At 37.2% G+C, this 27,768-nt stretch overlaps 1 protein-coding gene across 3 annotated transcripts in view; it reads left to right on the top strand.

Annotated features, from left to right (window-relative positions):
- The window catches only part of ptch1 (patched 1), a 71,512-nt gene extending 45,215 nt beyond the window's left edge, over positions 1–26,297 (top strand). For all 3 annotated transcript variants that reach the window (XM_063068864.1, XM_063068862.1, XM_063068863.1), the window contains exons 15-24: positions 302–614; positions 5,668–5,810; positions 7,203–7,386; positions 12,580–12,860; positions 14,579–14,716; positions 15,729–15,871; positions 18,756–18,855; positions 21,319–21,573; positions 22,775–23,299; positions 23,545–26,297. In XM_063068864.1, coding sequence (XP_062924934.1) covers positions 302–614; positions 5,668–5,810; positions 7,203–7,386; positions 12,580–12,860; positions 14,579–14,716; positions 15,729–15,871; positions 18,756–18,855; positions 21,319–21,573; positions 22,775–23,299 — 2,082 coding nt within the window. In that variant the 3' untranslated portion in view covers positions 23,545–26,297. The remainder of the gene's footprint in view (positions 1–301; positions 615–5,667; positions 5,811–7,202; positions 7,387–12,579; positions 12,861–14,578; positions 14,717–15,728; positions 15,872–18,755; positions 18,856–21,318; positions 21,574–22,774; positions 23,300–23,544) is intronic.
- The last annotated feature ends 1,471 nt before the right edge of the window (positions 26,298–27,768 follow it).

The raw sequence follows: 27,768 nt of genomic DNA, 5'->3' as shown, positions 1-27,768 counted from the left end.
CAATGTGTACAGACAGAGGACTGGAGGGAGATGGTTGATTGATTGTGAACAGTATTTGTAAGTCATAGAAAAACAAATAACTTCCACAGATCACAGAGTGATGCAGTGAAATACAGCAAATTTTGAAAATATGAAGGGGAAATATAACCTGAAAAGGAAATAAGAAATTTTATCACTGCATATGAATATATCACCAGTTAATTTTTTAATCAATTCTCAGTGCCATTGATTCTATAATTTTTTGAGCTGTGGCAAAATAGTTTATTGCTTAATCTGACTTTTTTTCCCCCTTTTATCACAGATTACAGTCATCTTACTCTTTCTGGGTTTATTTGGGATTAGTCTGTACGGAACAACAACAGTCAGAGATGGACTGGATCTTACAGACATTGTGCCTCGTGACACACGAGAATATGACTTTATTGCAGCACAGTTCAAATACTTCTCTTTCTACAACATGTACATCGTAACTAAAGAAGAAACAGACTATCCAAATTCTCAATATCTGCTGTATAATCTGCACAAGAGCTTCAGAAATGTGAAATTTGTTTTATTGGAAGAAAATGGAGAACTTCCAAGAATGTGGCTGCACTATTTTTGTGATTGGTTACAAGGTAAGAACAGCAATCTTTTCCTCTTATTTTAAGTTATGGAATAGGAGGATAAATTTTAAAAATCATTGGAAATTGTACAAGTTTCAGAAAAGCACCTTACAGAAATGCAGAGCCAGCAGCTAAGATCTGCAATGTACATTAGCTTTATCACATGCTGGGGAAGTTTCCAATTGACATTTGTATGAACTTGTTACTGATTTTTTTGATATGTTTCTAGAGGTTTTATCAGAAAACCACAAGCTGTAAATGATGTATAATTATTATTAGAAGAAAGAACTTTATTCCGATGACCAAATATGTTTGGTAGAATCAAGAGGAATGACTTTTAACAACACCCTTGATATTAATATAGAAAAATCAGTCAAAACCCTAAGATTTCTGGTCCTCAAAAATCTGTAATAAATGAGAATGTTTCATTCTGTTTGCAGCTGAGTTAGCTGGAGTTTGTGGCTTTGGATGACTTGTACTGATTAGCCTTTCAGTGGGAAATCTCTGTGATAAACGGTGCATTGTGGACATTTACCTTCAGGGAAAGAAAATTCTGGTAATTTTAATAGGAATAGCCAGCAAAGGAGTGTTTGGCTGCACCTCTCCCTGCACTTGTCACCTAGTTACCAGCATTCCTCTGTTTCCCCCCCCCACCTCACTCCACACAGACATCATATCATACCTGTTCTGTTATTTTGCATTGGTTCTCCCTGTGAATAACCCCAAAGGGAAGATGGGCTGATTTTTATCTTGTGAGTACTTCTGATGCTCCAGGACATATAACTCTTTGTGATCACTGAGATTATCAACGATGGTCAGTGTAGACCCAGTGAAGTAATGGTTTCCCACTGTAGGGCTAGCTGACAACCCTTTGCCTTCCTTGGGATGATTGTCTTATTTTAGAATGGGTAGATACTTCATTTTTGCAAGGCTATACAGATAGCTTGGGATGCTAAACGTACCTGCTTTCACCGTAAGAATGCACCACTGTATATTTCCAATACAATGTTGCAGATTTCATCCTTTTCACGTCTGAAGCTGGTAAAATCTGCATATTCTTAATGAGGAGGAAATTAAACTATTATTATCGAACTATGCAGAGTAAAATAGTGCAGATGCTGGAAATCTGCTGTTCAGACGCAGAGTCCTGGCGACACTGAGCAGGTCAGACAATATTTAAAGAGAATGAAACAGTGAACCTCCATGTTGATGACTTTTCATTGGAACCCTGCTAGCAGAATCATACTTCTGAAAAATAGTACGTGAGACAGTGAAGACAGTGTAAATGACTTCTTACACAGAGATGCATTTTCAGAACCCATGTAAGCAATTGGAGATACTGTGACATACAGAACATTCCCAGGTAACAAATAGGTTCTGTTTTTGTAGGCATCCATGTTGATTTTATCAGATGATACCCTATTGGGTGATATTTTTGTGTGACCACAGTATTGTAATAAATTGCATGAAAGCCATATAAAACTGTTAAGAAAGAACAATTACTAAAAATGAGAGAGAGGAAACTACCTCTGCCATTCGTAGTAATGAACTTGTATATGTACAATGAGCTTTTGTATTTAATAATATAATTATTTTTATAATAATAATATGTCTGCAAGTGCAGCATTCATAAGCCAAGGACAGCCTGTATAATTGTTCATAGAAAAACTAGATTTTTTTTGAGGAGGGAGAACAAAAGTTGAGAATGGCATGTCAAGTGCCTGTCTTATTAACTGCTGGGTATATTTTTGACAGAATTGCTGATATTTGCCCACTAAATGCCGAGTTATGAAACTTTCATCATCAAGTGCAGAAGCCACTATAAACAAAACCATTTACAACTGTGGTTGTGACAGATGGCCCTGCATTGCTAATCTGAGAAGAGAAAGGTCAGGCAAAGCCTGCCTTTTAACAATATCTAGTGACCCCTGTTGGAAAACATGCGTACGTGTGTGCACCGAAGCAGATTAATCCATTTTAACTGTGGACCCACTTGCTTGTTTTGCTGTTAAATAAGTAAAAGTCATTTGATTTCATCAACACTATGCACCATGAGTTTTCAGTCATCTCATAATTTTGTTATACTAATTGATTTTCTATTGCTGCTTGCTGCTTGAAATTGCCTCTTCATTCTAGCTTTGGAGTCTGCTATGATTTTTGGCAGCAACTCCAGTACTGTTAGTATTGCCACATTGAGAACTGTGGCCAGTGAAGACTCGGATTCATAACAACAGTGTGGTAGATAGATAACAGGAGAGCAGTCGGAATAATGATGTCCAACAGGATTGTAATGAATGGCATCAACCTTTGTCAATTGCGAAACAAGGAAAGATAGTCTTTATAAGCTGAGATGCACTACAATTTTGAGTCTTTTTCTATTGTAATTCATGATAAATTTAGGAAACGTTTTTCCACCTTGGTGTTCTGGTCACTTTTAAAACAGCGAAGTACTGTTGGTTAATATCTAAATTAGTGAGAAATTAAACGGTACCCATTTAGGTACAGTGTGCGTGACAAACCCTTCCCCTCACCCCATTTTCCTATGCTGATGGAGACCCATGAATGAATGCCAGCACCCCAGTGTTGTGAGATGATCCATGAAGCAGTTTGTAGCATGTTGCACAGTTGCTTTCTTTTAATTAGACTTAGTAATGAGAGGGTGAGAGAGAGAGAGACTTGTAAGTATCTTGAGCATTGCAAAACAAAAGCTGTCAAATGCTCTAAGCTTAACATTGATGTCAGAATGAAGACCATTTGAACGCTCAACCTATTGATGATCTCCCTAAGATCTGCTGCTTGTTTCATTATGAACGTCATTCTCTTGATGTGGATAGTCTGCTTTCAGTTGGTTATAGGTAATGGTACAACATCAAACTCGTTTTATAATTGGATGGGCCTTTGTTTCCCTTGGGTCAGACACACCCGTGTGAACTGCAACAAGAAGAGCCTGGTCCAATTTTGCAAGGGTTGTCATTTTTATCTAGAGATGATTTCAAATACAATTCATTCCAGATTCTGAATGAATTTGCATCAGGCGTGACCTTTTTTTTCAAAAAGCACAGTTGTGTTCAATTTCTGGGCAGCTATCTTTCATTATTGGTTGGCCAACATGTTCATTAACGTAGTGCCAGTAGGTATTTGTGGTGATGGGGTGGAAGATAATCCAGTTGCGTGATTATTATTTAGGGAAACTAAGCTTTGAAAGCATGTGCAAACGTAGGCCACACTGAGTGGAGTGCTTTGAAATCACCTAGGTGGTATTTCTGACTTGGTTTCTCTTCATTCCAGGACATGTCTGGGAATGTGTATCAAGTTTGGCAGGTGTACTTTCTGTGCTTTTGAAGCTCTCACCATTGTTTCAAATCAGTTTGTTTTAAGTTGGAGTCTGCAAGTCTATGTGGGAGTTTTTTTTCAATCTGGAATGAGCTAGTTCAGGCCTCAGGCAATGGCATTTGTGCCTGGCCTCTTTACCCTTATCTCCTCACAGCTGTAGTTAACCTATCAGATCTGTAATGATGGTTTTGATTACAGCTTCAGTGCAGCTGTGAGGTGGGTCTAAATGTCGGGTATGTGGTTTGTCATCTGCTCACACGGAGGCACGTTGTAAGGGTTGTGGCTTCCTGTTCCAAATCTGATCCGAATTACCTGCTTGGAACAGCCACTGATCTTTGGTACTTTTTTTTTAAAAAGGGGTGCAGAGCAAAATAGCAGTTCAGAATGAATAGGTGTTGGCTGTGATCTTTACACGTGCTGGCAACAGATCTCACGGCTTGTAAGTGCTGCCCGAGTCAAACAGATGGAATGAATTGAGGACACAGTGCTAGCTCATGCCGCGCTTGAGGAACGGCTGAGTTCCTTTCTCTTTTTAACTTGGATGTTTCATACTGTTTTCTCTCTGTGCTGTATACATTCTCCTCCAGCCCGTTCTGTGAAACCTGGTGTTGTAATATTACCAGTAGAGAAAGCCGTGCATCATGAAGTACACAAGGGTTTGCATATATGTTTTTATGGTTTTCCGTTTTAACAAAGAAGGACACTTGCAGGCAGCTTAAAGATATTTAAACATTGAACATGAAGTTGAAGGTTTTGGAGGCAGAAACTATTGGTTTTGGTTTATTACTGTGACATATACCAACTACGGTGAAAAGCATGACTGGCATTAAACCGGAAAAAGGTAAAACAATAGCAATGCAGAATGAGGTGTAATAGTTACCAAAAGAGTGCAATGAAGGTAAACGATAAAGTACAAGGTCATAAATGAGGTAAATTGTGAGGCAAAGTCTTTTAAATGTTTTGGGGTAGAATAAATACTTCGGTGCTGGTCACGTTGGAAATGAAGTTGTACATAATGACAATTATAGCATGCAAAATTAATTTTTTGGTATTTTAACAGCTATTATACAAAGCTACTGGATTTCCACTCCTTTGAAGGGTTTTCATGAGGCTATGTTGAGCTTACATCTTCAAGGTGCATATATTCAGTCCTCAAGGGTTTTATTATTAAATACCTTCTAAAGAAATAAAGAGCTTCGAGAGAGCAAAAACTGTAGTTATTTTTATTTAGAGGCACAGCACGCAATAGGCCCTTCGAGCAGCAGCCCCTCCCCCCATTTAACCCTAGCAAAATTAAGGGATAATTTACAATGACCAATAACTGATATGTGGGAGAAATCCAGAGCACCCATAGAAAACCATGCATTCTACAGGGAGGACATACCGATTCCTTACAGGTGACATCAGAACTGAGCTCCAAACTCTGACACCCCAAGCTGTAATAGCATTGTGCAAACTGCTACACTACCGTGGTGCCTTAATTTTTGTGGGGGGAATGGATTTTATTCCGATGTAAACTGGAATAATTATGTGTTAAAAGGCAAAGAGGGTAGAAGTGTTACCTCAAGGATGATCTTCTAAAGTAGTATTTTTTTCCCTGATCCAATAAGGAAGGGATCAGTTTTTCAATTGGGTTGCAGGCAGTGAGGTTGAAGACCTTTATGTAAATAAAAAATGATATGTTTTGGAAATGCAAATTATTTACAAAATATTTCAACCTCTTGGTCACCAGGTCTGCAAGACACCTTTGATAGGGAATGGAAAGCTGGAAAGATTACTCACAACAATTACAAAAATGGGTCCGATGACGGTGTTCTGGCGTACAAGTTGTTAATTCAGACTGGCAATAGGCAGAAGCCAATTGACCTGAGTCAGGTGAGGCTTTACAAACATATTGACATCTTCTTTATTGACAAGTGGGGAAAAGAATAGCTGAATTTCTTCTGCTGTTTGAGTTACTGCGTGTGAACCCAAAATTTCTTGAACAATTTTGTGGCCTCTCTTGTAGTAATGCATTATTTCTCCACATGGTTTCTGTACACAAGGTTACAGAATTGCAATTTTTTTTTGTCTGCTTTCATTACCAATGTGAACTCTCAGTGGAACTAGTACTAAGCTCTGAAAAAGCAATTAGGTTCTCGTTCTGGCCATTTGTCTTTTTTGCCTTTCTTTGGCAAAGTCCCATCAATTATGTTCTGAGAGTAGCCCTGCTTATTCTCTATGTTCTCCGCCGTATGCAAGATGACAGTTTTACAGAGCACATTGTTTAAAATTATTATGTGGTGTAGAGCGTGTTGCTTTACTGCAGGCTATAGCATACCCGTTAACACTGAATGAATTAAGACACAAAATACTGATTTAGAGTTGTCCTGAATGAATATTTACCCTAGTAAGCTCTAAATACAGTAGTTCATTCTCTACCAGGTGTAACTTGTGGGAATAAGTGTTGGAACTGTAACTTCTGATGTAATTTCCTGTGCCTGGGAGGGAGAAAAGTGTGCCATGCCCACAGGGGTTGCTAGCCACACTGTTTGATTCCGTATACAGCTGAAGGCGTACAGTTGTTGAGAATCCTGTTGATTAATTGAAACCAGAGCTTGTGAATCAAATATTTTTCAATACTTCTGTCATTCAAAGGAAAAGCAGAACATGACAAGTGCACTTAAAAGATAAACTATACATGTTCCATATATGTCATTTAACTTTTCATTTCCTCCTCCACAATGTGTAAATTTTGGCAATGAAAGCAGCTCCTTTTGACATTAAAATCCTTGCTGTTTTCTGTCTGAGGTGAGCATTCTACGGAAAACTGCTCTACAGATGAATGATGCAGGATTCTGCTTCTGTCTGTTTTTGGCGTGGTGCATTATCGGACTATACACAGGTCAAATGAAGCAAATGCTAGCAAAACCTGCACATATGTTGTTTTATTTTTATAGCTATCCCCCATTTGCTGGGCAGCATTTCCTTTGGCATTAGCAACAGGTTAACCGCGCACAGACGTGAAAATGGACTCTTGCCAAATTTTCTTTCGTTCTCTTTTTAGGTTTGTCTGTTATATTGCTCCAAATGTTGAAATATGTAATAGTACATGCTGTAAAATTTGTGATATACTTTGAAGCTTTAATTAAAGCTAGGTTGCGATGTATTCCTTTTGACAGCAGGATTGCTTTATGAGGATTATGGTGGTTCTTTCACCTCACGGCTGTGAGGTAAATTAATGAAAGAAAAATACTGTGATCTAAATAATTTCTCATCCAATTTCAGTTGACTAAACAGCGATTAGTGAATGCTGATGGAATCATCAACCCTAATGCTTTTTACATCTACCTGACTGCTTGGGTCAGTAATGACCCTGTGGCGTACGCTGCCTCTCAAGCAAACATCCGGCCACATCCTCCTGAATGGGTTCATGATAAGGTGGACAACAGGCCTGAAACTGCACTTAGAAGTAAGTCCACTGTTTTCCCTTCCCCTGTTTGGACCAATTTCTTAACTTCAGTCATTTTCTCTGGCTGATTATAATTAAAGATCTTTTAAGTTCTGTTTTAGTATGGCGGTTATTATTTTAAAGAAAGCAAATGCTATTTTTAGCATCAAAGCCAGATTAGAACAAAGGGGGTGGGGGGGGGGAGAGCAGGGACAAAATAGTTCAGTGCATATTTGGAGAAAATCTTAAAATGGGCAAGAATTTCAGTCTTCTAGTCAACCATTGATTTCACTTCTACACCATTGTTGGTAGAAATTTATTTGATGCCAATACGTGGTGATGTCACTCACTTACTCGCTACAAGGTTCCAGAAAACAGGAATTGCAGTTCCTGTCTTTATGTAGCCCTTGACAACTGGCTTGATAATCTTGTGAAGTGATGATAACAAAAGGATAAATTTTAGATTATGAGAACACTCAGTCTTCTTTTACTGTCATTTAGAAATGCATACATGCATTAAGAAATGATACAATTAGCCAGGAATAATTCATCTTTTCTTCTTTGAAAAGTGCTAAGGTTTTAGAAAAAGAAAATGCTGCAATGGCTCAGCAGGACAGGCAGCGTGTGTGGAAAGGGAAACCGAGTTGACATTTCAGGTCGAAGGCCCCCTTGGCAGAACTGGAAAAGAGTGAAAACAGCTTAGCTTTGAGTTGCAGAAAAGGTGAGGAAAGGATGGATAGGATGAAGGGAATATCTCTGATCTGTCTCTGAGTGAAGCCAAGATTGCCATGGGGATAAGTTTTAGAAGTCAAAGTTTAATAAGAGAAAAAACAATAAAAGCTGAAGTGAGGACATTAGAGAGCAGGAGTACAGGCAAAGGTATGTTAAGAAAAGTGCAAGGTGTAAGACTGCCCTGCAAACGGAGACAGGAAAACTGAACTAATGGATGACTTGCAGAGGAAGGGGGAAGTTCTGATACAGACAGAAAGCGGGTTACTTGAAGTTGTAGAATTCAGCATTTAGTTCAGAAGCTACAATGCACCGAGATAGAAGGTGAAGTATTCTTCAAGCATGTATCTGACATCATTATTGTGGCAGGAGGCCACAAGTCCAGAGGTCAAAGTGGAAACTAAAGTGAGATATTGGAGGGCTCTAAGTCATCCCAGTATCTGCAATTTTTTTTCAGTTTTATAATGCCTTTCTTCCTCTACTTCAGAGGAGACAGGAAACCAGTTTAACACCTCAGCCAGGTGATGGCTAGACTGCCAATGCTGCAATTATTCAGACATGCGTCAAAGCACAAAACTAACTTTTATACCTCAGTGAAGTGGGACTGAACTCACTATATTAGAAATAGAAATAGAAATGCTGGAAACTAAGAGAACACTGGCACTGCGAAATAAGGTGAATCTCGCTGTCAAGTATCCGCAGACTGGTTAAGTTCATAATTTATGTCAGTGGAAATTGAAAACGTATTTATTTTCATTTGTTATGATCTCTGTTGTAATGTAGATTGTGTATTCATGAGGAAGTTTGTCATAAGTATCTCTCTACTTGAGGAGGTTAAACTTGTGATAGTGTTGCAAAGGTAAATTCCTGAGAATATGTTGTTTGAGGAGTTGTTAAGCCAACTGAATGTATTCTGCCTTGAACTTAGAAGAATGAGAAGTGATTTCATTGAAGCATATAAAATTCTTACAGGGTTTGACTGAGAGTACTTGATTTTTTTTCAGGGTTTGACTGAGATTTTTTTCGATCTGTTCTGCTCTCTGGTGCCTAGAAGTAGAGGTCACAGTCTCAAAATAAGGATTAGCCATTTGGGGTGAATTGAGAAGAAACCCTCACTGAGAGGGTAATGAATCTATGGAATTGTTTACTGAACAAGGATTTTGAGGTCTAGTCCTTGGCCATAATCAACACTTCTGCAGAAAGATTTATATGGCATCAAGAAGTAAGGTAGCATAGTAGTTAGGTTGCCAGGCTAGCAGTCAAAATTCTGAACCATTGAGCCAGAGACAAATTTTCTAGCTACTATGTGGGATTGAAGTGTGAGTTCAAGTAATTAAATAAACGTGTGGAATTAAAGCTAGTCTCAGTATCAACAACCATGAAACTATTGGCTTGTGGCAAAAACCCACTTAGTTCACTAATGTCCTTAAAGGAGGGAAATACACCATCATTTTCTCTTTGGCTTGTATGTAACATCAGGCACACCAGTGTTGTTGACTTTTAACTGCTCCCTCAGTTCAGGGACAGCTATGCCTGGATAATGAATGCTGGCATATCCAACAATGCCCACAACACAGGAACAAGTATGCTGTTCTAATATGTGGGATAATACAGCAAAGTGGCACTGAGGTGGTTGACCATTATTTTATTGAACGGTGAAGCAAGCCCAAGAGGTCAAATGGCTTACTGCTGGTCCTGTTTATTATATTCTTATGTTCAAGGTCAGTCTCTATCAGCTGTAAATTCAAAGGGATTTTGTGTATCGGTAGCTGTGATGTCATCGAGCTTATTGGATAGCCAAGTCCATGACAGCAGGCCTTCCCAACCTTTCTTAAATCCATGGATTATCCAAGGGGTGCGTGGACTCCAGGTTAGGAACCCCTGTATAGAATCGTCATTGAGAGCAAGCTTTGGATGGAATAGCACAACTTTTACTAAAGTTATTATAAACATTTTCACCACGAAGACTGCAGGTGTCAAGAAGGTAGACTTAAGGACAAAACAAAAGTGGGTGGAAAGAAAAGTGGTCTTCCAGGAATGACCACATCCATTAAATGAAAAACAAGCCCATGTTACTATTCAGTAAAATCCCTCACCGTAAGAGGTTGGGTGGGCAATAGTAAGGCACCTTCTCTGAACAGCTGCAGTCCTCCTGCTGCAAGTGCTCCCATATTGGTGTTCATTAGGAATATCCAGGAATCAAGTGACCATAAAAATGTGATGATATACTCCTAGGTTCAGGGTTGTGTGTAACTCACAGTACAGCCTGTTCTTGCCCTTCTTGGCAGAGAGGTTGGGGAGGTACTTGCAAAGGAGCTTTGAGAAGAGATTCCAGACAATTTAGATAGTACATCATCACAAATTTCCTGAAATGTTATGCAACAAAACTTCACATTTTAGGGGATTTAATAGTAGGGCTAATTTATGAATACCCCATTCATATCAACTCAAACTGCTTTCTCTTGATTGCTTTTGGATAAGGCTGTGTTTCAAAATAAAATAATCAAAACAAAGGATGAACTGAAAAAATCTTTGGGATTTCACTATAAAATATGCAGGCACAGAAATCTCGAAGTTGCTGATGTTTTTGTGATGTTATGACAGTGACTCTGGTGATCTTGACAGTACAATAATAAAACTTGGAACTTATTATAGAATTATGATGCCTTGGGGAGCTTGGGGATTGTAAATTGGAGCAAGGTGTGGAAAGCTCTTAATGAAGTCCATCAAAATTATTTATAAAACATTATTTTCTTATAATAATATAGTAAATGAATCATTTTAAAAGAATGCATTGCGTTCTGGCGCCCCTGCCTAAATTCTGTTTTCAAAAATAACTCAAACTTCCATGTAAACCTTATCACTTTCTTAAAAAAAAAAGAAAGCTGTAGGCCAAATGAGGGGAAATATTACATGTGTATTTTTGTTCTAGAATTCATTATATTTCCTGTCGGAAAGGAACATGTATTACTCCCTCCACAGACTGTAAAGGCTTTTGCATAACCATTAGTCAATGATATGATACCAGTATGTGGGTTCTTGCACACCTGTGCTTCATCACCGTAATTCTGTGGAGTATTGACCAGGGAGGGGGGTCCTTTATGTCTCCAGGAGAGAACTTGGACTGATTTAATTTCAATTCAGGTTTCAGTTATATGACTGCTTGCTAGTTGAGGTTATTGGTCTGCTGAGCGAGCTCCTGAAAATGTGATTGGATAATGAAGTTTCACTGTATTCCAAACCCTGGAGCCTGGTGGCAGCCAGCCAAGTCTTGTCTTAATGAAAATTTATAGTTGAGATTATAATAGGGCAAATCATGTTTAGCAAGTCAGTTGAATGACCCTGCAGGGTCTGGAACACACAGCAGCAAAAACTAAATGCTGGTTTTGTTGGGGATTTTTTTTTTTGGTAGTCTTGCATTTAAGTGAAAGGAAAGGTATTCAGTTTTTTTTTTAAAAAACCGTTAGACTTGCAAATGTAAAGATATTTTTGCATTTTGATTTTTTAACAAAAGCTTAATTGTCATATTTATGATCAAACTTGGGTTCACCAGTTAATTAGGTCTGAATATTTAAATTTTATGCCTCTGAGGCCACCCAGATACAAACTTCTCATATGGATTCAAAAACTGATTCTGTACATAAAATACAAAGTGTTGTGATTATAGTTTACAAATATTATTATTATTTTCTAATGTTATTTAGATTAGTAATATGTGTATAGATATATAATTATATTGGCAAGAAACTTAAATTATATAATTGGTTTTGCAATGCATTGTGGCTCTTGGAGTGAAGGAGTTGAATTGTATTGCTTTTAAATGATGGACCAATTTGTTCTACTTTTCATTTTTTTTTTGTAGGGGGACCAGATAGATATCTATCTGAAAGGTTTTCACAAAGAAGTTTTAAGCTTTTACCAAAGAATTATCTGAAGGTTGCTGCACAAATGATACAGCAGTTTTATTGATGCTGTAAAGCAAATTGGAAAGGAGCAGTTGGTGGTGGTACTGAAATTTGGCAAGGGTGCTATCTTCAAATTTGTGGAATACTTGCATCTTAAGTATTCCTTGTTCCGTGCCCTGCTCAAAGTTCAATTTCATTCCTAGTCAAATCATTTATCCTCCTTTCCCTAATTCTGTCTTCATTTTGTCATGTAGGCACTAACATCAAAAAGAAATCTATAGCAAGCAGAAACTCAAGATATTTTCACTTCCACACAGGAGCTTTGGTACTGATTGTATAAGCTCAAGAGCTTGGCTAAGATTAGCGAATTTGGCACAGACTAGGATCTGAACTTGGGCCTGATCTGAACTGTAGGGACAGTTATTTCTTTGTAGGCTTAGGAAATTCTTTACTAGCTAAGTAATTTTGATTTACAATAGTAGAATAAATCCAAGCATAAATAAGTCTCGTTCGCACGATTCAGATAGCAATGAAAATGCAAGTTTTTATATAATTGTAAATTGATTTTTTTTTTGTTTAGTTCCAGCAGCTGAGCCGATTGAATATGCCCAGTTTCCTTTCTACCTCAATGTACTGCGTGAAACATCGGACTTTGTGGAAGCTATTGAAAAAGTCAGAAATATCTGCAGCAACTTCACTAACCAAGGTCTTGCCAGTTATCCAAATGGCTATCCATTTTTGTTCTGGGAACAATACATTGGGCTCCGACATTGGTTGCTGCTAGCCATCAGCGTAGTGTTGGCATGTACGTTCTTGGTGTGTGCCCTTTTCCTGTTGAACCCGTGGACAGCTGGGATCATTGTAAGTTTAGAAGGCGCTTTGTTCCTGCTGAATTCCTTTTGGTATAGCTCTTTAGTCGGGAAAGGTTTTGTTTATGTCTGGGTATGCCTGTGACATCATCCATGAGGTGTTTATTCGGCTTGGAAAAATGACGGGTGAAAATTTCAGCAGTGGAAAGAAAAACCAGGGGTTAGTTTCAAGCTTAGCAAAGAGTATGTCATCTGTAGCAATAAATGTGCTCTTGCTTTGACTAATTTCAGGGTGAGAGCAAAATTGGTGAAAGCATTAGAGGTGGTTAATAATACCAGATGTGAACTAATTAACAGATACTATAGCAAATTTTGTGTATCAGTATGTCTTCTGAAGAGAAATGTTTAGTATGCAACATGTTGAATGGAATGTTCAATGATTTAAGATTTTGCCCTGAAATTTCGTTGAAGTTTAATGTGCTTTCACATCAAAGGCTGCAGGACTTTCTTAAATAGATTAGTTGGTCAGAACATAAAAGAAAAATTCTGTATTTGGTTTTTGTTTTGCACTATTGAAACATCATTGAAATTCTGTGTGAAATTTAGTAGCTGTTTCTATTGGGGTACATATTTCTTTGTGTCGCAACTAGATGGAGAGGTGTCTTTGGCTCAAATTTAATCATACTAGACCAATTCTTTAAATTTAAGGAGCAAAGAGACGAGTAATTTGAAACACATTAGCTGATAGAAGTCTTTGGAGGACTTTTGTACACCCAGATTCATCAATACTTACAAAACATTTTGAAGAAGTATTTAGGATAGTCTAGATTTCTTTCTGAACCTCTGCAGTGTGGTTTTTGCCCCTACACAACACAAACAACAACTCTGAATCTGACCTAGGTGCAGTCTCCTTCTTTGTCTTTGTCACAGACCTGACACTGATTTTACACAGGAGAGCTCGGCATCCTCCTTGCCCAGGTCTTCAGCCACAAGGGTATTACCCTAGTTGCAACATCATTCAATCATGTGTAGCTAGAGAACCCTGCACACTCTCATCTTGGGTTTGCAGTTCTGGAGACTCCAAAATGCCTTTGCTCCCTATTCCTATTTTTCACTTGCATGTTGCATTATGAATGTATTATACAAATATGTCTACACCATTTCACAAATTATTTAATAAGCTTTTTGTCCTTTCCATCATAGATACCATCTCTGTAATGTTATCTTTCTCTGCTTCTGCCTCAGTCAGTCTACTGTTAACAGTGATCCATGTTTTAACTTACACTGGACTTGATTATTTCAGTGCTTTCCAGGCAAGCTTTCATCATCCACCCTCCATAAACTCACCTCATCCACATCCTAAACCAATAATTCTGCCCTCATTGGCCCATAGGCTGTTCATCACCCTCCTTAATATCATCTTTGGTTCAGAACACTTCTATTGTTTCACCTTTTTATTAAGTGCTATAAGTTTTAAAAAGGTACTTTCAAATTGGGTTGTTGGTGAATACTATTTTGTAGTGTGAGATGGAGGCACTGTATCTGCAAGGTGAGGGAATTGCTCTGTTGCTTCGTGTAGAGAGCTCTATCGGAATCTGTGAAACTCAAAATGCAAGGCTTTAAAATCACTTTTTAGAACATTTTTAACTGCTTTTGAAAAGTTTTTGAAGAGGTTAATATTAAGTCTGTTGTGGGGGGAATATCCAATCAAATTATGAAATTCTTATAGCAAGCTAATTTAATTTCATGTTTTTTTTTAACCCCATTAAGGTATTGGTTCTAGCATTGATGACAGTGGAACTTTTTGGAATGATGGGTCTCATTGGAATAAAGCTGAGTGCAGTTCCTGTAGTGATTCTTATTGCCTCTGTTGGAATTGGGGTGGAATTCACTGTTCATGTAGCTTTGGTATGTCAACCATTCTTCACTGACTTGTGTTTATGACAAATTGAGTAGAAACAATGCATGTAGTTTATTACAAGCCATTCTGAGCAGATGTATTTTCCAGATTTAAGACTCGTACAAATCTTTTACTACTTACATGTAGAAATTCTTAAATTGAAAAATATACCAAAAAAACTGTTTTGGTTACTTTCAAGTTACAAATATTGTGTTTAATTTGAATATGACTTTGAAGTAGGTTAGGTCAGAATGGTCTCTTAAATTTTGTGTATCAGTAAGTATTTGATAACATGCCTTGAGTAAAGTCCATCTTTGAAAATGTAAATTAAAAGAAGTCATGAAATAAAGCCTTCACTAAATGGAAGTTAACTGCATGTTTCAATAAAAGTAAAAATATTTCTGCTTAACATAGTGGTGCAAATCTTGTCTATGTGCTCATTTTGTATTTGAGGAATACATGAATCCATATGCTTAGTGTAGTAGGATCTGACTGTTGAAGCACCTTCTGTAAATAAGGATACACATGGCTGAGAACAGCCTTTTGAAAAATATTGAAGTACTTCAAATAAGACATTGTTTATCAGAATGAAATCATAAATAACAATCAGTTTAAATGCAGCTTGGTTTACTTTATGATGAGAAAAAGGGAAATTTTAAACAATAGAACTGAAGAGTCACCATATGGATGATGGATGTCATTTTACATACACATTTCTGTTTGGCACAAATGTTCTGGGTTAAACATCTTCCTAACCGTTTGCCGTAACTAAGTCCCATTAAAACCCAAGAACAATTAGATAAATTGAACTTCTCTTTTTTTTTTAAGATTCTTCGACATCATTGGATTAAAAGTTATTAAATAAGAAGGATGATTTTTGTACTTTTTTGGTTAAAATGTACCTGAGATAATTAATTTGTAAGGCAAAACCACAGCTGAGCCATTAAAAGGGCTTTTTAGATTTCATTTAATGTATTTTAGTAAATCCATACCTGACACCATTGATTTTATTATCAACAGGCTTTTTTAACAGCCATAGGAGACAAGAATAGACGGGTAGTTCTTGCACTGGAGCAGATGTTTGCACCTGTGCTAGATGGAGCTGTGTCAACACTTCTTGGCGTTCTCATGCTTGCTGGTTCTGAATTTGACTTTATTGTACGGTAAGGAATTACTGTTCTTCTTTAGTGCCAGAAATTCTGTACCTCATTTGCCATGTTCCTTTTGAACTGCATGGTCATCTCATCTTAAACTTTGTACTGCTTTGTCACTGATGCTAAATGTAAATTGTTTTGCTGTTAAACCTTCAAATAATTCATAGGCTAAAATGTATTTTTAAACTAATGTAATGGTGACTGATTGAGAATTATTTTATCCCATTTGCTTTTTAACCTTTGTCAAGTCTGTGATTTTCATAATTCCAACAAAGGGAAATGACTAATTCCAACCTATTGCGGCTTGGGGTTCCTGTACTTTTTTACAACTCACCTGGGCCCAATGAATTGAAAGGAAGTATAGAAACTAGGTCCACTATGAGTTGGGAGAGGAGCACAACAAACTGCACCTGGTGAGCCACGTGCCAAACTATCGGGAATTCCAAATGAGTCAGATAGTCAATTTTCAGAGTTTACTGGGCTTATTTAGGGAGCTGGTGCGTTTTTTTCCCCCTAATTATGAATTAAATTATATGATTGAATTGTAATTATGGATACAATATTTTGTAGTTTATTTATTGTAAAGTGAGAAGCCTGTTGGGCTTTTTGTCTTTGCTACAGTAGAACTGACCTTGGGCTGTACATGTTTTTATAAGTGAAATATAAAATAAACACAGAATTCTGTTACAAGGGTGGGGATGGGGCTCAAAGGCAGCTTTCAGTGTTTTTTTGAAATAGGGCAGCCAATAAGCTAAATGACAATGATTGCTTAATTTTTGCAATATATTTGAAGTAAACAGACCATTTTTTGGTTATAATGTAATCTCTCCTTAACATGGTTCTGTTATTCGTATGATATTATTTACTGGTTTATATTGAGTTATAATGATAAAGACTACACTTGGCTAACGAAATCACAAATGGATATCATTACTAGTTGGAAAAGAAGATAGTCACTGCTACTTGATGTAATCTTTATTTTAAGAAAATTTTGCATTTGGTATTAGACTAATTGTGCTGCTGTACAATGATGTCCTTTAAAGTCTTATCCATTGTTGTGCCCTAGAATCCTTTATTCGTAAGTGTATCTACAAGGCTTCTCCCAGGTAGAATAAATACTAAAGATATTCTCCTTTGGTCTCCTTTGGTTAGAAGTTTACTTTGCATTTATGAAGATTCCAGGGAAATCTTGAAATCTAGAGTAGTTAACCATTTGGGCAATGGTATGTTTGAATAAATCTTTTTGCGAAGATGACGCTGGCGAGACATGGCAATGCATTGCAGGCAACTAACAAAACTGGTAACAATTCTACTAAATATACTTCCTCGGGACTACAATTACTGCAATTTGCAGCCTGTAATTTTCCACTGGGAGGTGTGTTTTTGAACTGTCTGTACGGCCTGGCTTCTTTGTGGTACCCTGGCATATTTGGTGAACTGGACTCTTGAGAACGCAGTTACTGCTGAAGTGACCATTGCTGGAGCGGACTTGGGACCAGACTCAAACTTCAGGCTGGATTGAAGCTGAGGGGCCCAGATCCGAGAGCAGATATCAAACTGATGTTTGGCCGATTGAAGCGCCAGGGCAGATTAAGGCGTCGAGGCCAAGGTGATGGACAAACCGGTGTTCAGCTCACTATTCCTTGTGGCTTTATTCGCTTCAATGCTGAACTGACTGTTGAAGTACAGCCTTCAGCCACTGGCACTCGCACCAGCAGCCGTGGCTGTGGACGTGTTTTCAGGGTCTCTGTGGTTCATGTTCTGTGGATTGTTTGCACGTTTTAAAAAAAAATGTTTGCATGATTTATTCTTTCGCTCACGTTGAATGTATGACTGTCTTTGAATCTCAAAGTTGTACTGTATATGTGTATATATACTTTAATAAATGTATTTAATCCCTGACCCAAAACAAGATTATTCATGGATACTTAATTATACTACAAAAAATTTGGTTTGCACTGCAGTGACGCTGTTGTAAACTGCTCCTGTAAACTGTCAAATTGGTAGCATTTTGTGACAGAATCTTGGTTTATGCTCTATAATGTATTTTAATATGAACTATTTAATAAAACTGCAATTCAGCATCTCTAAGTGGTGTACACAAAAAGTTTTGATACTTTGTGAGGTGATGGTTAGATATTATTGATCTCAAAGGAAATTAGTGTCACAGTAGCATTACAAGTGCACAGACATACAAATACTAATTGAGAAGTAAGAAACAACCAAAATAAGTTGCTTCAAACAGTCTAACAGGAGGGGGTCATCACTTCCCCAGCTACAGGTTAACTCATTATAGAGCCTAATGGCTGAGGGTAAGAATGATCTCATATAGTGCTCTTTAGAGCAGCACAGTCATCTTCTTTAGTGAGAAATAGCAGTGTTTCACAATGGGTTAGCTGCCTGATACTTTCCTTCCCCTGCCTCTAGACCAGAGGTACCCAACTTGGGGTCCATGGACCCCTCAGTTAATGGTGAGGGTCCATGGAATAAAAAAGGTTGTGAACCCCTGCTCTAGACTAACTTGTTTAAATTCTACACCCTTTGCTTCATTACTTTGCTTCTGCTGGGGTTACAATAATGGGGCCTCTTTCATTGTTCATGCTGTATGAACCTCTGGTCATTCGCTCCACGTTCCATATTTTTCTGTATGTGTAACGACTTCATGAATAACAGTTTATACTGTTGTCAATATAATTAACCAATTAATTTACTCTTCTCTCTTTTTGGTCAACTAACTGTTGTTGTAGGATATATCCTCAGTGATGTGAAAGGTAAATAATTGCTGTGATATTTTTTTGAATTTATATTTACACTAAGGTTTGGTTTTATGTGCAAAAAATTAGCAGTTTAAGGAATTCCTTGAAATTAATTGCACTGTTCTTTATTATTACAGGTACTTCTTTGCAGTCCTAGCTATCTTAACCATTCTGGGTGTTCTCAATGGGTTAGTCTTGCTTCCAGTGCTGCTGTCTTACTTTGGACCACTTCCAGAGGTATGTTTCTCATTTTCTTCATGATAACTGTGGTACTTCTAATGAGTTGATATTAGAACGAAAGTAAGTTTGCTAATACTGTATTCTGACTATAGGCAATCAAAGTCCAGAGAAACAGCACAACAATGTTGTTGTCTGATTTCTATCATATAAAATCTTCAAGCGTGGCTTGGGGTTGGTGTACTTAAGCCATTAAAGTTCTGCTTACCACAAAGTCACTCAGATGCAGATGATGAATTTTTGCCGCATTGCAAAAACTGCAAAAGAAAACATTTATTTAAAATGTTGCCCACAAAAGATATAAGGATTTAAATGCTAGCTTGAACAGATTCACGAGCACCAGGTTCAGTTTTGATCCTTGTACCACTAGGAAACTATTAACCTTATCAAATAGTGGCTTGGTCAACCAAGAAAGGAAACTTGAACACACTTGGTATATTACTGATGTGCCATCAATTGCCACATTTGACTTCATCATGTTGAGCTTTCCATTGTCTTAATTGCAAAGCAGATGGGGTCTCCAGATTGTTATCTTGCCTGAAATATGGGGGGCTCGGGCTTGCATTGGAGTGTGAGCTTAGCTGCTCAAATCTGACTGCTTTATTTCTTGAAATGAAAATGCAACTATCTGCATCATGGCCAAAGAACATTGTCCAACTACTTCAATTCTGAGCCGTTTTTCCATCATCAACCACCTTCTCTTTGTAATGTAATTCCTTCCACGAGATTGAGGCTTTGCTCCCATGATCTTTACAGCTTACCCTTTAACCTGTACTGACTCCTTTGTGGGGCATTGTTGTTTAAACTTTCCCTGTTCACCATCACTGTTTCCTTTTTAAAACTGTTGGCTATACATTCCCGCTCAAGAAATTTCTCCTTTGGTTCTTCTGTTCTCACCCACCCAGCCATCCCCTGTGAACCCTCACTGAAGCTTTTTGTTACCTCTGGTTAGTCAGACAGGATCTGAACTAATGAGTGATAACTATTCCGGTTTAATCCATGGCTTTCAAAAAAAAGGTTTATATTGTCCCTTGACATTATCCTAGGCAACTTGCTCACCAACAAAAATAAACTAACTGATCTGTAATTCGTGCAAGTTACCAGACCACAATTCCTGTAGAACAGGAGATCTGAAAAATGATGCCAAGATCTTCTATATTTCCCTCCCTTACTTCTCTTAGCAATTTGCGACATACAGTGGATTCCAGTTAACTGGGACTCTTCAGAACCATTTTGGCCCAACTAAGTGGATGCCCGAAATAGCGGAAGGTTCATGGAAGTAGTTACAAAGGTATAAAATAGACAAACTGAATAACAAATTCTGTATTTATATGAAATACAGAGCAAATAAGAACATTACCAGTACTACTACAATACTATAAAGCTACTTATTAGTTCCTAATACTTGTCCACAGAGGAATTCATCTGTATTCTCATCTTTTGACAATAAATGCACAAAATCAGTGCCGATAATGGACTGGCTTCATACAATGCTGTCGATGATTATTTCTTCCAAATCTTCATTTTAGTTGTAACATTCAAGATGATTGTCGATATCTTCAAATTCTTCGTAGTTTCTAACCTGTTGATGTAGTTAAATTGTTTCATTTTTCACTCCCAGCCGTTTCTAGCACCTCCAAGCCTGACTGCTTGAACCTCAGTGAGCAAAACAGTTCTGAGTTGTCTTGCCAACTATTAGTGACAAAACATCGCTGCCTTTTTAAGACAAACATGCACAACTGATGCTATTTTAAAAACTTTTTATTTAAAGCACTGTGTATTGTCTAACGGCCACACAAGTGCGCGTGACTGACACTAGTTAGAAACCAGCCTCCTGCCCCAGTTAGGTGGTATAGTGTCCCAAATAAATTAAGGGAATCTCTGCTATTTTCTCCAATTGTTTGTTCTTTAAGATTTGTCCCAATTAAGTGGCTGACCTGATTAACCAATGGACCAATTAACTTGAATTCATTGTATTTAGTTTGGAGTTGTCAGTTTATCCAGTTTCAAAAATTCTATATCATTTACCATTTTTCCAACATTAAGTGTTTTTACACATTAAAACTCTGTGCGAGCCAAGTAATTTCTGCAGAAGGAAGTGTTAAAGTTTTCATTCTATTGAATTCCACCTTTTCAGATGTTCATACTCACATTCCCAGCTTTTGCTGGTCGCTAGCCTTTGCCACTATCTTTCAGCCAATACCATAGCTACTTGTCATCCAATTTTTTTTTGTTTTTGGTTTCCGCTCCTTCAAAGGCCACTTTTTATTTTCTGTTCTTCCACCACTTGATCGCAATTAAAATATTGTATTATCCTTAAATTTTTCTGGTTCTGATGTAATCATCGACTGAGTTATTAACTCTGCTTTTGGTGAATTATTTCAGACTTTAAAACACCACCTCACTGTAAACAGAGAGAAGAATTCCCAAAGATTACTAATCATTCTTCACATTTGTCCATAGATCTCACCTTCCGAAGGAAGAACAAGGTTGCCTACTCCATCACCAGAGCCACCACCTCGAGTTGTGAGATTTGCAGTTCCCCCTGAACAAGGGAATAATGGATCTGATTCTTCAGATTCTGAATTCAGCTCTCAAACTACAGTTTCTGGGATTAGTGAAGAACTTAAGCATTATGAATCCAGCCTCAGTCCTGCAGCACCACCTCATCAAATCATGGTGGAAGCCACAGAAAATCCTGTCTTCCCCAGGTCTGCAGTAAGTGAAGCCAATTTTTTGAAAAAAAAATTCTTTGCTTATCATTTTCTTTCAAAGCTATATAGACCCTGGAATGATTTCAATAGAGTACAGATCTGGACTCCATTATTTAACAAAGGAGGGAGGGAGAGAAAAAAGGGAAATTACAAACCTGTTACCCTAGAATCTATCTTAAAGCAAAAAACATCAAAATGTTTGGAAAATATTAATGCGATAGTGCAAGACCAACCTGGATCTTTGAAGGGAATTTGCGTTTGACTAATCGGTTGGAATTCTTTGAGGATATTTCTGTTATTGTAGGAGAATTGGTGATTAGTGGGAATGTGATTAGCAATGTGCATTTAATGAGGCTTCAAGGAGATGCACATATATTATACACGTGTGCACAGCAATGTGGTAGACAGTACATCGTAGGTTAAATAGCGATTATGTATTTCAGTTTGTAAAAAAAAACAACTGCTGAGTTATTTTGAATGGAGTGAGATTGGGAAAAGATGATGTTCAAAAGGACTCTGATATCCTTGTACATGCAGATGCAGCAAGCTGTAATTAAGGCCATGTTTGTGGATGTTTGTTGCAAAAGGATTTGACTTCAAGGAAAAAAACACCTTTGCTTTATTATGTAAGGCCTTGGTGCAACCATATCTGGAGTAGAAACAAAATCTGCTAGAAACACTCAGCAGGTCAAACGGCATCAATGCAAAGAGAAGACACAAAATATGAACTGTTTCTCTTTCCATGGATGCTGCCTGACTGACGAAATCTTTGCAGTACTTTGCTGTTTATTCTGGAATGCCAGCAGCTGCAGGTTTTTGATTTCTATAATTTAGTCTCCTTTTCTAAAGAGGAATATTTTTGCTGTAGATAGAATGCCAGGAAGATACACAAGACTGATTCCTGAGATGACACATTTATCATACAAGGAGAGATTAAATAGGCTAGAACCCTATTCGCTAAAGTTTCGAAGAGTGAGAAGTGATCTCATTGGAATGCACAAGTGACTTAATGGATCAAAAGAATCTAAGAACATAACATAAGAAATGGGAGCAGGAGTAAGCCATTTGGCCCATCGAATCTGCTGAACCATTTAATAAGATTATGGCTGTTTTGATCCGAGACGAGGAGAAGTTTCTTCACTCAGAATCCTTACATTGTTATTGTGAATACTTCCTTACCATTTGATAATTCACTTTACTTTCAGGTGGTTCAGCCAGAATCCAGATTCCATCGGCCAAGACCAAGGCCGCCACCCGCACAGAACATCAAACATCAGCAGTCCCGGAGGAGTTGCAGGGACCACAGTTCGGAGGCAAGGGAAGGGTTTCGACCGCCTCCTTGCAGACCGCGTGTGGATGCTTTTGAAACTGCTCACGATGGGCATTCCAGAATAAGCAATAATGATTATTCGAGTCATAGGTCACATTTTCATAAGACAAGGAATCCAGCGTTCACTGCCAGTGGTGCTTCTGCACCAACGTACTGCCAGCCTATCACTACTGTGACTGCTACAGCCTCAGTCACTGTTGCTGTCCACCCTCCAATCCCCAGCCAAAATGCATTTGGAGGATGCCCCCATTATGAGGAATACAGCGAAACCGATGAAGGAGCATTTGTTGATCCTCATGTGCCCTTTGATGCACATTATGAAAGAGACTCAAAGGTGGAAGTTTTAGAGTTGGAGGACGTTGAATGTGAAACACAGAGCAATGGAAACAAAACACATTAGGTAGGTTTACGAGGGAAGTTTGGTGAAAGATGCAATATTGTTTAAAACTATTTTGAACAGATGAATTACATTAGGTAGATAATTAAAACAAATTGTTTCTTCGATCAGATAGAAAATAACTGATTTAATTACATTTATGTTAGTAAATCATACTACATTCAAGAAAGATGATGGTCTGAAAACTATTATACGATGTGAAAATATTATCATTAACTAATAGTTTTACTTTCTTTTTACTATTACAGAATGGAATTTTTGATATGGCCAAAGATGGGAAAACAATTAATTTGCATAGTCTGATCCTGAAAGCTACAGGCTATAAACACAGGCGATCTTGAATTGTGAAAACAGTTTACTGTAACTGTTAATCTATTGTATTTGTTAAATATTGCTTCTCTATAATATTTAAAGGATGTATACATATGTATTATACAAATGTACAATGTAAAGTAGGTATAATTTTGGGAGTTGTAAAGCTCCAGTAAATGGATTGGGAACAATTTTATGTGATCCATATGTTATGTACATTGATCTGTTTATCTGTGCCACATTTAAGCTTAACTTAGTCATAAATGTCAGCATATGTTGCTGCTGCTTGAAATATTGTATAATTGTATAATTATTCTATGCAAATATTGCTCATGTGATAGGATTTTGTAAAGGTACACATTTTGTTAAAATATTTTAATTTTGTATATCACAGATCTGTGGTAGTATAAAATGTTCACTGTTAACTTACAAACACGCTATGCGTGGTTCATGACCAGATATGAAGAAAAGCACGTTAATCTTTATGACCTTGATAGTTGTAGTTATTTGATTCTTTTTGTGGTGTATTATACATGTCCATGTTGTTTTAATTTAACCCTTAGTGTGTGTGTATGTGTATATTTATTGACACCCTCAGATGCTTTGAATGATAAACTGTATCTGCAGTTTCTAACTGTCATACTAACAAAGCGACAGTTTTTAATTTTTTTTATTTATTGTCAATCTATGTTTTTGCAAAATTCCCACCAGTAAGCTCATACACTGTTTTCTTTAGCGAAGATTTGTATATTTGTAAAAATACATCCAGTCAAGTGAACTTGTGAAAGGAGGTTTAACTGCAGTTCCATCTTTATTTGTAAATATGTAGAGAGGCGCACAGGAACTATGCCTTCAAAACACTGGTTTATATTAATGTTGAGTTCATCTACTGTAATACATGTTTGGCATCATTGTACTCAAACCAAGTGGGTAGACATGGTCATAATTCTCCAACAGCAACCTCAATTAATTTTTTTATACATATAAATGTAATATATGGAAGAATTACAAACATTTCCTACATTCCAACAGCAGTTGCACTTCAAATGTATTTATTTGGCTATAGTGTTTCGAGGGATCTGTGGATCATGACCTCCAGTGTCTCATTTTCTTTCTGTTGAATATTCTGAAATCAAATTAACAAGAACTTGAAGCACAATCGTCACTTAATGATTATCCAGGTGCCTCATTTAGATGTTTTAATATATGGTGAATGAACGTTGATCGGGGAAAAAATTCCTTTTGTAATATTTGTAACAGACATCCACATAAAATTCATATGTGAATGCATTTATTAATTCATAATTATCAATTATATAATCAAATACATTGAGATAACAAAGGAATTCTATACAATTAAGAAATATGTTCATCAAAATATTTCAGATGTTCAATATTGGATCTACCACCATTTATATATTTCCCTAACTTGAATTTATGGAAAGGAAAATTAGGAAAGCTTTATAATGAACAGCCAATTTTAATGCTAACACCAAAAGTTCAGATTGAATTTTGCATATCTTTTTCAATTATGCCACTTTGATTGAAGTAACAGATGATGCCAAATTGTGTTTCAGATAAGCTATGTTTGTTTTCTCTTTTAAGTGTTGGGGAAAAAAAAGCTACTGCCAATAGCACACTAAGGGTTAACCTTAATTGCCTTTTTAATATATTGAAAGAACCCCTGGCATTGAAATGTGTGTGATATTCTATATGGCACTTGCAGTGACCCATTATCATCCAGAATTCACAAAAAAATGTATGGTGTTAATTGGAACTAACTTCAGCTGCCATAGTATAAATGGTGTCAAAAGTTCAGAGTGGCTTCCCACTGCTTTTGCTTTGGTGTACATCAATTCTCACCAGCTATTCCCCCACCCACCCCCCCCCCTTTATTTGTTTAATAGCACAGAGTCTATCAAAAGCAAATATATGTTTGTGTACTCTCTCCTCTCCCTCCTCCACTATCTGCTGCTTCTGCACATTTTCTCCTATAGTCATACTGGCAAAGGGAGAATTTCTCAATGGCTGGCAACTATGTTTTTAAGAAAAATTGTATTTTTGTGATATTTATATTTTTGTATCATAAGATTGTTTCTTACAGAATTTGTATGCCAGTTTATAACAAAAATGCAGGGATTTTTCTGTTTGAAACATTATTACAGTAATGTTTTACTTTGTAATGGATTTTTAATCTGTATAAAGTGCTTACTAATGTTAATAACTAAATAGGAAAGATATATAACAGTTACATTAAGAACGTAGATTTTAGTATGAGGATGCAAAAGGAAAAATATTCAAACTGGGTTTCATTGCCTGCCAGTGTCGGTAGGGGTGAGTTTGTTTCATTTCAGTTACAAAGATAAATGTATGCCATATAATTTATTTATATGAAAATTTATTTTTGTAGTGTACATAGTAGTCATCAAGTCTTTTGACAGAAGTATATTTTTAAAGAGTTTATATGTAATGATGCCATTGTGTTGGATCATAACTGAGACAGTTTCAGTGCACACTTTCATTATAACTTACAATTGGAGAAGATGTTTTACAGTGTTAAAAAGAAAGCAACTATTCTAAATGTTACTTAATTTGGTTTCAATTTCCATGGAAAACGTGCCTTGTTAATTTTATCCATTTTACATCATGGGAAATGGATATTGTGCAAGCTCCCTAAATATTAATGTTCAAACACTGATAGAATTTCTAACAAATAAAAATAATATAACTTAACTTTGGAATGGTGTCCTTTAATACTTTGGCTTGTGTGTAAATGTTTTGAATTTCCAGTCATACACCACAAGGTTTGTTCAGGGAAAACTTCGAGTTAGAAAAAGTGTATACAGTACCAAAAACAGTTTATTTATTCACTCATCCAAGCTACATGTTCCTTGAGAACTTCTTTTGGTTGAGTTAGGCAAACAATTATAAGTATGTTCAGTTGCAGTATGCAGTTATTAAAAAAACAGATCAACAGAATATCAGAAGCCACCAGAATTTGTCTAAACTCACCTCTGTCTTCTATCTCCCAAGTGGAAACAGTTTATATTGATGCAAATTGCACAGATAAGAATGATCTATGGTGATCTTAAAAAATAAGTTGACTGAATAGTTATAAGAAAAAGTTTGTGAACTGTTTGCGTTTACCTGGTTACCTGTATTTATTACTCATAAAATAGGATCAAATCTTCATCTAAGTCACGATAATAGACAAACACAATCTGCCTAAGCTAATAACAGAAATAATTGTATATCTTGTGTCTTTATTGACACATTTGTTGAGGCTGGAAAAAACATATGAACCCTTGTACTTAATTACTGGTGGAACTTTCTTTAGTAGTAATAACCTCTGCCAAATGTTTCCTGTAGCTGCTGATCAGACTTGTGCAACGGTGAGGAGAAATGTTAGATTATTTCTCCACACAAAACTGTTTCAGTTCATCAATATTTCTGGGATACCTTGCAGGAACATCCTTCTTCAGGTCATGTCACAGCATCTCAATTGGGTTAAGGTTTGGACTCTGAACTTGGCCATTCCAAAACAAGTTTTCTTTGCCTCTAATAATGGTTTTAGAAACAAAACCTATCGCACAATATAGGCCCTTTGGCCCACAAAGCTGTGCCAAACATGTCCTTACCTTAGAAATTACCTAGGGTTACCCATAGCTCTTTATTTTTCTAAGCTCCATGTACTATCCAGGAGTTTTTTCAAAGGCCCTATCGTATCCACCTCCACCATGGTCGCCGGCAGCCCATTCCACTCACTTACCACTCTGTGTAAAAAAAAAACATACTCTGACCTCTCCTGTGTACTTACTTCCAAGCACCTTAAATCTGTGCCCTCTCGTGCTAGCCATTTCAGCCCTGGGAAAAAGTCTCTGACTATCCACATGATCAATGCCTCTCATCATCTTATACACCTCTATCAGGTCATCTCTCATCCTCCGTCGCTCCAAGGAGAGAAGGCCGAGTTCACTCAACCTATTCTCATAAGGCATGCCCCCCAATCCAGGCAACATCCTTGTAAATCTCCTCTGCACCCTTTCAATGGTTTCCACATCCTTCCTGTAGTGAGACAACCAGAACTGAGCACAGTATTCCAAGTGGGGTCGGACCAAGGTCCTATATATCTGCAACATCACTTCTCGGCTCCTAAACTC

This window comes from Mobula hypostoma, chromosome 16 (genome assembly GCF_963921235.1).
Source record: "Mobula hypostoma chromosome 16, sMobHyp1.1, whole genome shotgun sequence".
In the NCBI taxonomy this organism is placed as follows: domain Eukaryota; kingdom Metazoa; phylum Chordata; class Chondrichthyes; order Myliobatiformes; family Myliobatidae; genus Mobula; species Mobula hypostoma.
This window is presented reverse-complemented; position numbering and strand designations above follow the sequence as displayed.